Source organism: Myotis brandtii, unplaced genomic scaffold (assembly GCF_000412655.1).
Source record: "Myotis brandtii unplaced genomic scaffold, ASM41265v1 scaffold151, whole genome shotgun sequence".
NCBI lineage: Eukaryota > Metazoa > Chordata > Mammalia > Chiroptera > Vespertilionidae > Myotis > Myotis brandtii.
Window position 1 is genome coordinate 3,793,124 of NW_005355461.1, and position 16,959 is coordinate 3,810,082.

Sequence of the window (16,959 nt, forward strand, 5' to 3'; positions counted from 1 at the left end):
TATATATATATAAATAAATTCATTGAGGTACATACAGACAGTCCTCAGGTTACATCGGACTCGACGTACATCATTTTGTGGTTACGTCGCCATCTCCCATTTATTTATATAAAAAAAAAGTTCCGTCATTTCGACGTATGAACCTATGTGCTTTATGTTTTTTATTATTTATTTACCACAAGTATACGTCAGGAATTATCTTTCTTTTAAATTTTTTTTACTGTTTCACTTCATTACTGCTGTGTATGTGCTCCATGTGAGTGACATACGAGCTTATGTAGGTGGGTTCTGACTTACAGCAAAAATTGCGTTACGTCGCGCCGTAGGAATGGATCTCCAACATAACCCAAGGACTTACTGTACCTAAGATCTGTGTACTATATAGTATGCAAATTATATTTAAATTTTAAACAGTAAAGAAAAACTAGAACGAAACCTTTGAATGAAATAAGAGTTTTCCAACACTTAGAGGTTTAGAACTAGTAATTCTGAAGTACTGCTGATAAATCTAGAAATACTTAACAAATTTACAAACATGAATTTTTACCTTAGACATTAGTGTTGTCTAATTTTCACTATAATTATATTTTGTACGTAGTTTATAAACTATCAGAGTATACAAATTTAGTCAATCTTGTGTTTCTTAGAATGTTAAACACCCTCTACTCCCCAGATTGCTTCAGTTAAGAAAGGTATCTTCATGATACAGTTTCTTATAGTAAAACTATTAACAATACAATTTTCTCCATATTCCATAAATACATAATTTGGGGCTATTAAATAGTAATAAATATCATACCCGTAGTTCCATTTTATGCCATGGTTGTTTTTTGGGATTTATACTATAAATTTTATTTTTCCGGGCCATTTCAACATATGCTTCATGTCCTTGTCGGAAATAATAAACCTGAGAAGTAAATAAAGTCACAATTTTAAAACTTGAATGTGTTTCCTTTAACACAATATGCAAGAATTTAATGTCCTTTAAAGTTATTCTAATATTTTATTTTCCCCCTTCTTTTCCTCAAGTTTTTGTTTCTTTTTTTGAACTAAATACCTATATATATTAAAGAAGACATACACAAAATGTCTCTTGAGAGCTCGACTGTGAGTTCAATCGCTTGCTATGACATGCGCTGACAAGGGAGCAGTGCAGAACATGGTGGGCACTGAGGGAGCGAGGGAAGGAGGCGGCGGCAGGAACCACATGGTAGCGATGCGTGGGTAGCGAGGGAAGGAAGAAGCGGGGAACTGTGCAATGGTGGCGTGCAGACAGCGAGGTAAGGAGGAGGCAGGGAACCTCATCAGCCTTTATCACCAGCCAGGCCTAGGGACCCTACCTACCTGTGCATGAATTTCATGCACCGGGCCTCTAGACTATATATATAAAAGCCTAAGTGACTATCCAACTGTTAGACCAGTAGTTATGACCACAAGGGGGAAGACGCTCAAAGCAGGAACTGCTGAGCTGCAGTGACTTGGCAGCTACAGTTCTTGGGTGACACACCCGGAACCAGAGGAGGTGTGTCACCCGAGAACCGTCTTCTCGCAATTCGGGACCCCTCAGGGGATGTTGGAGAGCTGGTTTCAGCCTGATCCCCGCAGGCCAGGCCAAGGAACCCAAACGGTGCACAAATCCATGCACTGAGCCTCTACTTAATAATAATAATGATAATAAATGAACACAATTTATTGTATATAGTTCAATAATATTTTCAAGTAGTCCGAGGATGGGGCTCATTCGGTTGCTGTGTCATGTGCTGTGATTCACCTGGCTCTTAAGCAGCTGAGTCTGCAGCAGAAATCCTTAATGTGTTGTGTAACCTCTGTGCCATGTGTTTTATAATGTCAATCATAACTGAAGTGTTCAAAATAACATTAATTTTGTTATAGACTAAGAAGAGTAGTCATTTTTTAGTGTTTTTTTGTTTCACCTATTTTTTTATTCAAAATAAGTTAATCTTGTTGCATAAAAAAGCTATGACTAAGGATCATGATTAGGTTTATTGTTCCCTTACTTTTGCAGCAGTCGTTTATACATATGCAGAACTTGAAAGTGAAAAATGTATTGTCACATATATTTTATCCTTTAAAACCAGGAAGACATCCATTTATCCTTATGCTATAAAGGTCAAATTTAAGTAACTCCTGACTACTATCCTATAGAACTGATACTTGAACACAGTAATTGGATACCAAAAATTCTTCCCACTAATAAAAAATAATAGAGCTTGTTAAAAAAAAACACAGCTATTAAAATTTTAAAAAATGTTATTAAGTTCTTAGTAATATTTTCAAACATTCATTATTCTACATACTTTCATTCTATCCATTCATATCATTATTCAGTTGTCTAAAATCTAATATGAAGGAATGAATGGTGCTGAATAATGAAAAATTACCTATTTAAGCACCAACAACTAAAAAGACAACTTGGACATTTTGATAGGAAATTATTCAACAAACAATTACGAACTTTCTGACCATCTTGAAACAGTATGTTAAATATAATATAATCAAGCATTTTCTTGATGTGGCAGGATCTGTTAGGATCTATCATTGTACTAAATTATAACAATGTGATAATGTTCTGTACTCTTCAAAACTTCTTTGACAAATAGGATCTCTACATGAATTATTTTAGACTGTTCATTAGAGTTATTCTTGCAATATAAAGTTTTTGATTTCCTTCTTTTACTATCAACTGCCACTTGCCACTTTCTATAGCTAATTAGTATGCTTTGCTAAAGAAGCCATTTTAATTCCTGACTTCTTACTGTTCATCTACTGGACACCAGATAATCCTATCTCTTAACATTATGCAAGGAGACACGAATCCCGGAATGAGAAACTTTGATATAAGATCATACATTTTTCATTTCATAGTCCAAAGGGTAAAATCAAATGATGGCCAATCACATTTTCTTAAAAATGAAATATTTCTTATTCTAAAATAATAGAACTTTTTAAAGATCTAAGAGACAAATTATGAACATTGTAAGCATTTACATAAAACTTATGAATGAAATTAAAAGAAAATACTGGTCTAAAATGAAAAATTAATGTATTTTAATTTTAAAAAGGAAACTGGCAACAAAACTCTATTATTAAAAATAAATGATAGTTTTTAAAATGTCATCAAAATTTCCAGTTTGAAAATTATTTTGATTTACAATATTTATAGAAATCTCAAAAAAGATGATCATTAGCACTTCTCTCCTGACTTCACTTTTTCCAACCATACAAACACCTAGAATGCGATACTTTAAGAAAGAACTGCAATCTTCCAGAGTTCTGTTTCTAGAGTTATAACAATGTTTAAAGTAACTTGAAAAAACAAATAAAGGATGTTTTTAAAAGTTTAAATGTACCTCATCCCCCATCTGTGGTACAAATGGACATCTTCGGGGAAGAGTATCTGTAATCCATGTTGAAGGCAACCATTCTTCTAATGTCAATCCATTTTCCGTTAGTTCTCCTACCGCCAATCTCTAAGGTTTAGAACATTTAAAGCAGTATTATCGTAAAAGCATTCATTTATAATCTGTGTTTTAAAATAACTATAAAGGTATTTAAACAAATAAAGGAAATCATTGTACAACAATATATATTCTTTAGGTATTAAAAAGCTATTCTGGAAAGATGGCAGTAGTGGCCAAATCACTGCGCATACATACGAAAAAACAACACTAAAAACTAGATAATCCAAAACCTACAGACAACATTCACAACAAAACTAAGTGACAAGATATTCCCATAAACATCAAAGTATAAGCTCTGTGTAGTCTCCCTTTCTCTCAAAGTTCCATCAGTTTTATAAACTTTCCATGTAGCAAAGCAAAGCATATTTGATGGTTTGTTTTTTAAATCCTAGTCACAATGTGTTCATAACAACTAAGATATTCTCATATGGGCTAACTCATGTAAAACACAGAAGTCTAATTGTTTCCATGGCTGGGCATTATACTTCTCTATAGCCCAAGAATACTCCTCTTCCCTTTTTAAAATAGCATTTCTCACTCTTGGCTCACAATTAGCTTCTAGCAACAACAACAAAAAATTTCTTTGGATTTTTCCCAAACAAAATGCTGTTAAGCCGATTACTCTACTTTTTAATTTTTGTGGAAAAATATAAAAGTAGGCCTCTGAGAAAACTAATTTTCTAAGTGATGAGGACTAGAGTACAACAGGTTAGAAAGGATCACTTAGAAAATACGTTTAATATAAAATATGTGATAAATATAAAACTAGGCCTTTTAAACTTTGCTGCTCACCCACAAGTGGCCATCATGGTCTGAATGTTGTTACATTAGACTTAGAAAAAATGGACTTTGAAACCTAGTATTTATAAGCAGAGAAACTTCATGCAATTGATTAAAACTGTTTGGTTCTGTGTTTATATACATAATATTCTAAATTTTATCCTCTTGTGTTTTTTAAAAAAGAAAACAGTTATTACTGAGTTAATGCAAGTTCACTATAAGAAGCAATGTCATAATGGGGTATCACAGAACACTATGTGCAACAGGTACTGTAAGAGCTACTATTCAATATCCATTTTCCTCTTCATTAATCACATCTTCCTGGAGAGTAAGGAAGGAAAAAAAGATGAGCTTTTACTGCATGTGACATGGGTCTACTGGAGAATTTTAGTCAGAAGAGTGATAGGATCTGACTTGCATTTTTAAAGGATCACTCTGGATACATCAGAGCAGGGATTTTGAAATTATGGCCCACAGTCCAAGCCCAGTCTGCTATCTATAAATCAAATTTTATTAGAACACAGCCATATTTATTCATTTATGTATTGTCTATGGCTGTTTTCAGGCTACAATGGCAGAATAGCTGGAACTCTACAGAAAAAGTTTGTCAATACTTGCTTCACAGAATAGACTCTAAGGGGGAAAGGGAAGAAGTAGAAAGAATGATGGAAGGCTACTGCAATAAATCAAGTGAGAGTGACAGCAGAAATGGTGAAAACAATTAGGTGCTGAACTTATTTAAAAGAAAGAACCACAATAATTACAATGGATAACTTCAAGGTTTTGGAATGAGATGAGGAGGACCAGAGTACAACAGGCTACAGAGGATCACTTGACAATAAGTTTTGTATGTCTAAGATTTGCAATGTTATGTTAAGTCAGATGACACCTGAACAGTAATTTTATCCACAGGGTTTCTGAGTAGCCACTGTTACTATGTACTGCATCAGAGTTAGATCCACAAATTTTGAAATCCCTCTAGTTTTAACTACAACAATCAAGGCTTAACTAGAACAAGACTGCGCACAAAGACCACTAGGGGGTGCACCAAGAAAGTATAAAAAATGCGGAGACAAAAAAACATGACAGAATTGGAGGATATAGAGCTAAAAAGCAATTTTGAGGGCTTGCAAAAATGTGCTAGAAGCTGTCAATAAACTTGAGGAGAGAGTCACGAAAACTAATGAGACCCTCGATGCTATGATAAAGAACCAACTAGAAATTAAGCATACACGGACTGAAATAAAGAATATTATACAGACACCCAATAGCAGACCAGAGGAGCGCAAGAATCAAGTCAAAGATTTGAAATGCGAAGAAGCAAAAAACACCCAACCGGAAAAGCAAAATGAAAAAAGAATCCGAAAATATGAAGATAGTGTAAGGAGCCTCTGGGACAGCTTCAAGCGTACAAACATCAGAATAATTGGGGTGCCAGAAGATGAGAGACAGCAAGATATTGAAAACCTATTTGAAGAAATAATGGCAGAAAACTTCCCCCACCTGGTGAAAGAAATGGACTTACAGGTCCAAGAAGCGCAGAGAACCCCAAACAAAAGGAATCCAAAGAGGACCACACCAAGACACATCATAATTAAAATGCCAAGAGCAAAAGACAAAGAGAGAATCTTAAAAGCAGCAAGAGAAAGATAGTCAGTTACCTACAAGGGAATACCCATACGACTGTCAGCTGATTTCTCAACAGAAACTTTGCAGGCCAGAAGGGAATGGCAAGAAATATTCAAAGTGCTGAATACCAAGAACCTACAACCAAGATTACTTTATCCAGCAAAGCTATCATTCAGAATTGAAGGTCAGATAAAGAGCTTCACAGATAAGGAAAAGCTAAAGGAGTTCATCACCACCAAACCAGTATTATATGAAATGCTGAAAGGTATCCTTTAAGAGGAGGAAGAAGAAAAAGGTAAAGATACAAATTGTGAACAACAAACATGCATCTATCAACAAGTGAATCTAAGAATCAAGTGAATAAATAATCTGATGTACAGAATGAACTGGTGATTATAATGAATCAGGGACATAGAAAGGGAATGGACTGACTATTCTTGGGGGGGAAAGGGGAATGGGAGATGCGGGAAGAAACTGGACAAAAATCGTGCACCTATGGATGAGGACAGTGGGTGGGGAGTGAGGGCGGAGGGTGGGGCGGGAACTGGGAGGAGGGGAGTTATGGGGGGGAAAAAAAGAGGAACAAATGTAACCTGAACAATAAAGATTTAATTTAAAAAAATAAATAAATAAAATAAAAAGATCCACAAATTTTATCAGTTTTATATATTGAGGTTTTAAGTTAAAGTATATTTTTAAAAAGGTGTCCTTTGACTTAATAAAGAGAAAAACACGTACAAAAAAAAATCTAAAAATTGTTAAACCCAGCCTCAGTAAGGACTGTCAATTAAACTAGACAAGTATTTCTTCCCATAAGGAAAATTCTATGTTTATTGTGATAGTTAATCACTCTTACCTAAAGCCAGATTTATTTGGACATTAAACAGGAATAACTATATTTATAACTGTAAGACTCTTGCATAGCCAAGAATCATTTTGAGAATAAATCTTGTTCACCAATAATTCTTAGAACACCTATAATTTTTGGTTAAAGTAGATTTCTGTCACTTGGTATTTAAAACCACTTAGGGAATAAGATGCACTGAATATTCCTCAAAATTTCTAGCCTAATGATAAGATTTCTTTTAAATTTTGGAAATATGGGTAATTAATTTATTTTCTATCCATAGAAATTCTTCTAGGCCCACCTCAAATCTTATTTCTTCTGAAAGCCTTATCTAAAACTCTAAAATAAGATGTCTCCATTTGGTTTCTGATCTATTATTTTTAAACATTATCTGGCAACTAAACGTATGATTATTTCTTCTATTTTTACCTTAGGGCATTCAAGCAACTTGTTAGTCACACATTATTTTTAGCATAAATATTAACTATGTCTTGCATATCTTTTTATCCACTGTATTGCTTTATAAATAATAAGCACACAATAAAAATTTATTGATCTGGTTTCCAGAGAACCTAAAACCATAAGGGATATATGTCAGATACCATCTGAGATTTCTTTAGTTCATCTTTGGAGAATCCTACTTTCTTATAAGCATTTTCTATATCTACCTTACTGATTTTCTTGCTTAATTAACTGAAACAGAATTAGTCACATGGAAAATATTTTAATAGAAGCAATAATATCAATTGCTTAATGATCTCTTATTTTCCAGCTCTACAACTCTATGGATAAAAAAGGAAATATTAGTTGAGATAACAGGAAGACTAAGGAATAAGGACAATTCTACCCACTGCTGGATCTACTAGTAGGCTAGCACCAAACCATGTGAACAAAATCCAAATGAAAGGAAATGGCCTACAATATTCTAGACTTACTATATTTTATTTTTTTAAAATATATTTTTATTGACTTCAGAGAGGAAGGGAGAGGGAGAGAGAGATAGAAACATCAATGATGATAGAGAATCACTGATCGGCTGCATCCTGCATGCCCCCACACTGGGGATCGAGCCTGCAACTTGGGCATGTGCCCTTGACGGAATCGAACCTGGGACCCTTCAGTCCGCAGGCTGATGCTCTATCCACTGAGCCAAATCGGCTAGGGCGTAATCTTACTATATTTTAAATCTGTCCCACATAAATTTAGTGGCAGATAGATCCTGTTACAATACTACTGGTATAAGCAAAACAGTGAAATTAAAATATACCAAACAGTAATCGCGAATAAAAATGCAGCATTGCATGAAGAAGCCTAAGGTATTAGTTTGTAGATGATTATCAATCAAAGGAGACCACAAGGTGCAAAAGAATTATGTTCTCACAGTGCAAAACTCAAAGGTGCATCAGAATTGTCTTGAGCTTAGAAAAAGAAAAAAGTGTTAACCTTTTTAGTGAGATACATGGCTAAATAAGGTTTCTTTAACCAATCTACCACATAAAATAATGGGTCCATATACATTTATCATCACTGAAAAGAGAGAAGAAGAAAACTGAGCAAAAGCATGGTATTCTCTTTGGTAAATCTTCCCCAGATAAAAGAAAAGGAGGTGACAAGAAGAATAGCAGGCAGTGGAATCCAAATTAAAGTAATTCATAACTATAAAGCTGAAACAAACAAGAGCTCAATGGAGACATCCTACATAATAAAAGGCTAATATGCAAATCAACCTAACAGCAAAACGATCAGTCGCTATGACACACACTTACCACCAGGGGGCAGATGCTCAATGCAGGAGCTGCCCCCTGGTGGTCACTGTATGGCCCACAGGGGGAGTGCCGCTTAGCCAGAAGCCAAATCATGGCTGGCGAGCTCAGTGGCGGTGGAGGGAGCCTTTCCTGCCTCCAGGGCAGCGCTAAGGATGTCTGACTGCCACGGAGAGCGGGCCTAAGCTGTTAGTCAGACATCCCCCGAGGGCCCACGGACTGTGAGAGGGTGCAGGCTGGGCTGAGGACCACCCCCCCGCCACCAAGTGCATGAATTTCATACACCGGGCCTCTAGTATAAAATATACACTTAAGATAAATTTAAAGTATTATTTAAAACTTTCAAAGGTCTTTGGGGATAAAGACCCTAAAAGACTCTAGTATTTAATTCTACAAATGACAGCCTAAGGACCATGTGATTATGGCTCACATACTATATAAATTAGTAAAGGCTTGTTACAGCCTTTGTATTTATACTAGAGGCCCGATGCATGAAAATTCATGCACTGGAGGGGGGTGTGGTCTGTCAGCCCAGCCTGCCCCCTCTCACAGTCAGGGAACCCTCACAGGCGATCAGGGGAAGGCGACGCCCCCATCACACTTCTGCTGCTGCTACTGGTGGCAGCGTAAGCCTTGGCTGGCCCTGGTTACCTGAGCCTCAGGCAGCCCTGGGCAGCTGGGCAGCCGCCATCCAAGGCTTGCCTGTGCCTCGGGGTCAGCCCTGCCTGGAGGTGGGCCCGGCCTTGCCACACGCCTGCTGGCCCAGCGGGGCTGAGGGGACTGGGCGCTGCCATCTTGTGGCTGTCGCCATCTTTGAGGGTGTGACAGTCAATTAGCATATTCATTCCTTATTGGCTGTGCATACCGCCATCTTTGCGATGGCACGAGGGTCAATTAGCATACTCCCTCTTTATTAGATAGGATTAGAGGCCCACACCAGTGGGGTACCTCAGCCTGGCCTGTGACCTCTCGCAATCCGAAACCCCTTGGGGGATGTTGGACTGCCAGATTTGGGCAGATCCCCGCAGGCCAAATTTTGCCATTCTTATTCCAGGTGATGCTCTCCCTATGTTTTCTGTTTATTTTCAGAAATAAAAATAAGGGTGGTTAAAAGGTAATGGCAATTAAAGGACTAATAAACTGTAGATTTTTAAAAACATACATAAACAAATCCCATGGGATTATCAAGAAAAATCTGCTCTTGTTATAGACTAAATGTTCAATATTTAGAAAGTAATTAATTCTACAAGAAAACATTCTCATAAGGTAAATATATAAACCTGAATAAACTAAATATATTTTGATATATAGTTAAATACTCACTGTTGTTAATAGGATCTCTGACATACAAAGTCGAAATGACATATAATAAAACCAATTTATAAGAGGCTAATTAATATAAACAAGAGTTAAGTTCCTATAGCATCTCATACCATTACATCAAATGGGTATTAATTGAAACCTTATTCAAGGACCTGCTGTACTCTGTTTTACTACTGTATACTTCTAAATTTTTTCTATTACTGCTTGCTGGTACAGCTCAACAATGTTAATGTTCATAAACTGCACTTTTAAAATGTGTGCTTTGTTTTCATAGAAAACATTAGTTTATATATAAATTAACCTTTTGTTTTCTTTCTTTGGGATTCTTTTTCTTTGGTGATATTGGTCCATCTTTTTCTTCATGTATTTTTTTCCTTTCCTTTTTAATCTGCTTTTGTTTCTGTTTTTCAGATTCTTCTTCTTCATCTGAACTGCTTTCTGCTTTCTTGGTTTTATGCTTAGGAATTTTCTTTGGTGGCTGCAAATTAATTCCTGCATCTGCTGTCCAGTCAGAATAATCACTGGAGTAGTCACTAGAAAAGAAAAAAATTATTTAAAACACACACAGACAAAATACATATTAAGACTGTTTTATAAAAATGCAAAAAAAGAGTATAATAAAGATAAATGACAAAATAGTATATATTAATGAACTAATGTATTTCCTTAACTTTCACTCATTATCTTCTAAACAGTTTCTTAAAATTCTATAGGCTTAACTTACTCCCTCTTTATTAGATAGGATTAGAGGCCCACACCAGTGGGGTACCTCAGCCTGGCCTGTGACCTCTCGCAATCCGAAACCCCTTGGGGGATGTTGGACTGCCAGATTTGGGCAGATCCCCGCAGGCCAAATTTTGCCATTCTTATTCCAGGTGATGCTCTCCCTATGTTTTCTGTTTATTTTCAGAAATAAAAATAAGGGTGGTTAAAAGGTAATGGCAATTAAAGGACTAATAAACTGTAGATTTTTAAAAACATACATAAACAAATCCCATGGGATTATCAAGAAAAATCTGCTCTTGTTATAGACTAAATGTTCAATATTTAGAAAGTAATTAATTCTACAAGAAAACATTCTCATAAGGTAAATATATAAACCTGAATAAACTAAATATATTTTGATATATAGTTAAATACTCACTGTTGTTAATAGGATCTCTGACATACAAAGTCGAAATGACATATAATAAAACCAATTTATAAGAGGCTAATTAATATAAACAAGAGTTAAGTTCCTATAGCATCTCATACCATTACATCAAATGGGTATTAATTGAAACCTTATTCAAGGACCTGCTGTACTCTGTTTTACTACTGTATACTTCTAAATTTTTTCTATTACTGCTTGCTGGTACAGCTCAACAATGTTAATGTTCATAAACTGCACTTTTAAAATGTGTGCTTTGTTTTCATAGAAAACATTAGTTTATATATAAATTAACCTTTTGTTTTCTTTCTTTGGGATTCTTTTTCTTTGGTGATATTGGTCCATCTTTTTCTTCATGTATTTTTTTCCTTTCCTTTTTAATCTGCTTTTGTTTCTGTTTTTCAGATTCTTCTTCTTCATCTGAACTGCTTTCTGCTTTCTTGGTTTTATGCTTAGGAATTTTCTTTGGTGGCTGCAAATTAATTCCTGCATCTGCTGTCCAGTCAGAATAATCACTGGAGTAGTCACTAGAAAAGAAAAAAATTATTTAAAACACACACAGACAAAATACATATTAAGACTGTTTTATAAAAATGCAAAAAAAGAGTATAATAAAGATAAATGACAAAATAGTATATATTAATGAACTAATGTATTTCCTTAACTTTCACTCATTATCTTCTAAACAGTTTCTTAAAATTCTATAGGCTTAACTTACTTATATAAGAAACAATTAAGATAAATAAGCCCACAGCTTTTTGTTGTTGTTGTTAATCCTCACTTGAGGATATTTTTCCATTGATTTTTTTAAAATATATTTTATTGATTTTTTTACAGAGAGGAAGGGAGAGGGATAGAGAGTTAGAAACATCGATGAGAGAGAAACATTGATCAGCTGCCTTCTGCACACTCCCCACTGGGGATATGCCTGCAACCAAGGTACATGCCCTTGACCGGAATCGAACCTGGGACCCTTCAGTCCACAGGCAGATGCTCTATCCACTGAGCCAAACCAGGCAGGGCTCCATTGATTTTTAAGGAGACTAGAAGACAGAGGGAAAGACAGAGACACACATTTATGTGAGAGAAACACATCGATTGGTTGCCTCCTGTGCAAGCCCAGGCCGGGGAGGAGCCTGCAACCTAGGTATGTGCCCTTGACCAGAATCAAACCTGGGACCCTTTGGTCCACAGGCCAACACTCTATCCACAGAGCCAAACTGGCTAGGGTACGGCCACAGCTTTAATTGAAACAATGAATTTAAGTGCCTTCTATGATTTTAGGCAAATTAATTTATTAGTGCTTCATATGTTCAAAATACTGTGGGGCATGCAAAAACAAGCAGCAGAATCATCTTCCTCAATTCTAGTAACAGTAGAAAGATAGCCCTGGATAGCACAGGAAGTATCAACACTGAGGAGGAGTAGGCACAGGGATTACTGTTTTTGAGAGGTGAGAGCCTCTTGCCAGGGGGATTTCCTATGTTGAACACTGATGCCCTCATGGCAAGATCAGAAGTATTTTTGTTCAGTGAAAAGGTTGTGATTGTAAACTATACTGAGCATTTACATATATCTTAGATATATCTTATGCTTCGAAGCATGCCATGATTCAAAAAACTTCAACCCTTACCCTATTATTTTATGTATCACTACCAATCATGTTTGCCATTTCTTTTCAGTTTACCTTTAACAGACTTAAAAGTTATGCTTAACTAATGTTGTTGCAAAATGAAAAATCCAGTTATGTTATCTTCTGTTTCAATTTTAGTATATGAGAACATTACTTGATTTTATACAGTTTTACAAATATAAACGCCTTAAATCTAAGTTATACTATGTTAAACTCAATAATTATTTGCCTAAATTTAGTGATATATGACCTCACACTTTTAAAAATATTCCTGGTAAATCTTGAAATGGCAGATTTTTCTGAAATTTTATTCCACTCCCACCCCCTCTCCTCCCCTTGGCTCAATGTCCTTTATAGGCATTTACCTATACCTCCCCAAGAATTATCACCACAGATAAAATTTAAATAATTAACTGGCTTTCTAGTATGATTTCAGACTTCATTTTAAAATTGATTCTAGAGAACTTAAAAATTTTCAGACACTATTCTAGATGCATGGGAATGCATTTGTAGAGCAAACATCTATACAAGAATAGACTGTTCTCAACTTATAAGCATTTATTTATACTTGCTCCAGCCACAGTCCCTGCAAATGGCACCTGCCAAATACTGACAGTTGGTACTATCTGGAGCACTCAGCTCTTACGGAAAATCTTCTGCTGCCAGCATAGACCTAACTATAAAACTGAAAGCCCATGTTCTTTATAAAATTGCCCACAAGAAAATATTTGTTTCACTGCCTTGTTTCAAATGCAGGAACCTACCAGATATAACCATGAGCGCTTGCCTATCATTTCTGTTGTGGACATAGGAAAGCCCTTGATTCCAACAATGAAATAAGGAATTCTTAGAGCCTCCATCCTCATGGTTACTCTGACAATTGTATATTAAATGCTACTTCTGCTAAGGAATAAGTGTGAGGAGCTAAACATAATTATCATCTCCAGAGGCTACACTCCTTCTTGTTACTAAGATCTTACAAAGTCAGCCAAGAATATCAGCCCTGTAATAATGTGAATTACTACCATAAGAAGTTGAAAGAATCCTCACTTACATGACCAAATGAGGTGGTGGTAACAGGAAAAAGAAAAACTTACTCTTACTGCTGAAAAAAAATTATTAACAGCATTCAACAAATTCCACTATATAAGATAGTTAATTCTATAAGATCTCATTACTTTCATAATTTAATGCTCAAATATTTCTCAAAACCCGTAATGAAACTAATTTGTGGTTCAGTGTTAAAATAATAACATTCAATAATAAAATATCACCTACAAAGATAAAGCATCTCTGTAGATCTAGCTGCAATAACCAAATTTTTTTCTAATAGAGAAAACATGTTACAAAGAAAATCTAAATTTTGGATGACTACAAAATAACTCTAAAAAAGGAGCAACTTTGAAATCTAAGAGCCTGATACAAAAGAATATTCAGTTTTCTAAAGAGTTTATATTAATTACATTTGGAGAAATAAAAATTCATTAAATTACCTAGAACTGCCATCACTGTGCCATGCTCTCTCTTCTTCCTCAGAGGTTCCACCACTAACAGCAACAACTTCACCTTCCTGTGAGATATTGAATATATATTTTATTGTGCCTATGGTGATATTCTGTTCTTAATATAATCCTCTAGAAATTTAATTTTATAAAATAACGTTTTATGTTTATAGAAAATTATCAGTATTATCTAATATTACCAATCAAAGCAGAATATTTAAATAAAAACCTGATTTATATTTGTTGAAAAAATACAGGCCTTTTTTATATAAAAATTATTCAATGTATTTAATAATTAAATATATCCAAATTATTAAATGTATCCAAGCATGCAATATTTATTTTTAATATTGGATTCAGAGCAATCTCTTGGGTAAATAACATACATGATACGGCAAAAGTAGGTTCATATGTAAAACATATTAGTAAGTAATACAAGAATAAATGGTGCTTCATGTACTCACAACTGTAATCCTACACTTTTGCCCCCCATCCCGTATTTGTTGTTTTTAGAAGACTTATCACTTCTCTTCAAGATTGGTTATCAAATTCCATAGTTGACAAAGCAAATCATTTTTTACCTCTTGGGCCTTTGTTAAAATTTAAGCTTTTTAAAAAAACAGATGCTTTTGGAAGCTTAAAATTACAAACTTTTATGTATTATAATTATTATTATAAAAATGGCTTATTCCTGTCTGGTATTATTTTGTCCCAATGGTAGAGGATTAAAAACTATCCAAGCACGTTGTTTCTCTTTAATCTTTATTTAGTATAACTGAAAAATCTAAACAAATGATCTGATTATTCCCACCCTTAGTATATTACTTCTTTAAAGAGGAAGAAGATATATTGCTAAATACAAAATAGCCACTATATGAAAGTACAAAATATTTGAACCAAAATCAGCAGTTTTTCCCATTAATAATAGATTGTGCCTAAGGTGATATTCTGTTCTTAATATAATCCTCTAGAAATTTATTTAATTGCTCTAAAAGGACGGTAAAGCACAAATTAGTTTGAACATAAAGAATTAGTAAATTTTTCTTATGTAACAAATGCACCTGAAAATACATAAGATTCTAGTAAGCTGAATCATATTTAAAATATTTTCTAGAATATAATGCTAAGTGACATAAGTCAGTCAGAAAAAGCTAAGAACCATATGATCTCACTCATATGTGGATATAACTGCAACTCGTGAACAGAAACGGTGTGTTGGTTGCTAGAGGAAAGGAGATAGGGGGAGAAGGGGATCCTAATATATGGTGACGGGAGATTTGACTTTGGGTGGTGGATAAATGGTGCAATATACAGATCTTGTAACATAGAAACCCACACCTGAAACCTATATTATCATGTCGACCAATGTCACACCAATACATTTACTTAAAAATAAATACATTACCAAAAAAATATTTTCTAGAAACTTAATATTTAAAAATCATACTATAAACCTTTAAAAAATACAGAAACATTTTATAAGGCAAATAATTTGCTGACATACATTTTATGTTTTGTATACATATCTAAATTGTCATGTGTCGAGTTTATGTAATTAGGGAATATGTCTTTTTACCAGATTAGACATATCATTTTGACCTGGCGACACTAAGACCTAAGCCACCAGAGACTAACTTTTAAATTATGGGTAGAATACTCTCAATTTGAGTTAATATTGCCCTACCCATATAAAATATACTCAGAAAATTCCCATTATGTCTAACATCGTAAAACACATCACAGCTTCAAAAATGTTTGGTAATCATTATTTAAGATCATAGAGTCTTTGAGCTAACTGTGGGGGAGGGAGTGGTAGGGTGAGTGGGGAAGAGAAATGGTTCTAAGTGCTGAATAAGATTAATTTGTGCCTACAAATTGACTATCTTGCTGAAAAAATATTTAGTAGGAACAATGACATTTACGGAAATATTTATTACACTGAAAAAACTAACCCACCGGTATAGAGATTAAAAACTAACCAAGCACTAGCCAATGTGGCTTAGATGGTTGGAGCGTGGTCCCTACACCAAAAAGTAGTGGGTTCAATTCCCATTCAGGGCACATACCCAGGTTATGGTTTTAATCCCTGGTTTTTTCTCTCTCTCTCTCAAATAAATTAAAATAATTTCTTTAAAAAGAAAATGTTACCTGACTTATAAAAAAAAGTAAGCAAAATTGTTAAACGCTTATTGATTAATTATAGTTACCAGACTAGAGTTTCACTAGAAGCCCAGTGCATGAATCCACCCTGCACCGTCTTGCAATCCAGGACCCTCAGTAGATGTCGGACTGTCGGTTGGGCCCGATCCTGGCAGGCCAGGCTGAGGGACCCCACCGGTGCATGAATCCGTGCACCTGGCCTCTAGTATGCATATAGGATCTTTGGTTAATCTCTTCCCACCCTCCCCCCTTCCCTGAGATTCCTCAGTCGGCTCCATGTTTCCGTGCCTATGCATTGAGTGTCTGCCCTCTGGTGGTCAGTGCGCGTCATAGCTACCATTTGAACGGTCGCTTAGGCTTTTAAATATATACTAGAGGCCCGGTGCACAAAAATTTGTGCACTCGGGGGGCGGGGGAGGGGGGGGTGTGTCTCCCAGCCCGGCCTGTGCCCTCTTGCAGTCTGGGACCCCTAGGGAGATAACGACCTGCTGGCTTAGGCCTGCTCCCGGGTGGCAGAGGGCAGGCCCAATCCCTAAGTGCAGCCACTGGTCAGGCTTAGAGCAGGGCCGATTGGGGAGTTGGGGCGGATCGGGAGGTTGTGACGTTGCGATCAGTCACGCTCAGGGTAGGGCCGATTGGGGAGTTGGGGCGCCGCCCCCTCATGCACAGAGCAGGGTGGATGGGTGGATC

General features: G+C 35.7%; 1 protein-coding gene across 1 annotated transcript in view; it reads right to left on the bottom strand.

The window, feature by feature from the left end:
- Window positions 1-16,959, bottom strand: part of PHIP (pleckstrin homology domain interacting protein) — a 176,059-nt gene that overhangs the window by 36,047 nt on the left and 123,053 nt on the right. Inside the window, exons 20-23 of the mRNA XM_014535815.1 lie at window positions 14,101-14,177; window positions 11,270-11,501; window positions 3,372-3,491; window positions 800-907 (exon numbers count right to left, since the gene is read on the bottom strand). Coding sequence (XP_014391301.1) covers window positions 800-907; window positions 3,372-3,491; window positions 11,270-11,501; window positions 14,101-14,177 — 537 coding nt within the window. The remainder of the gene's footprint in view (window positions 1-799; window positions 908-3,371; window positions 3,492-11,269; window positions 11,502-14,100; window positions 14,178-16,959) is intronic.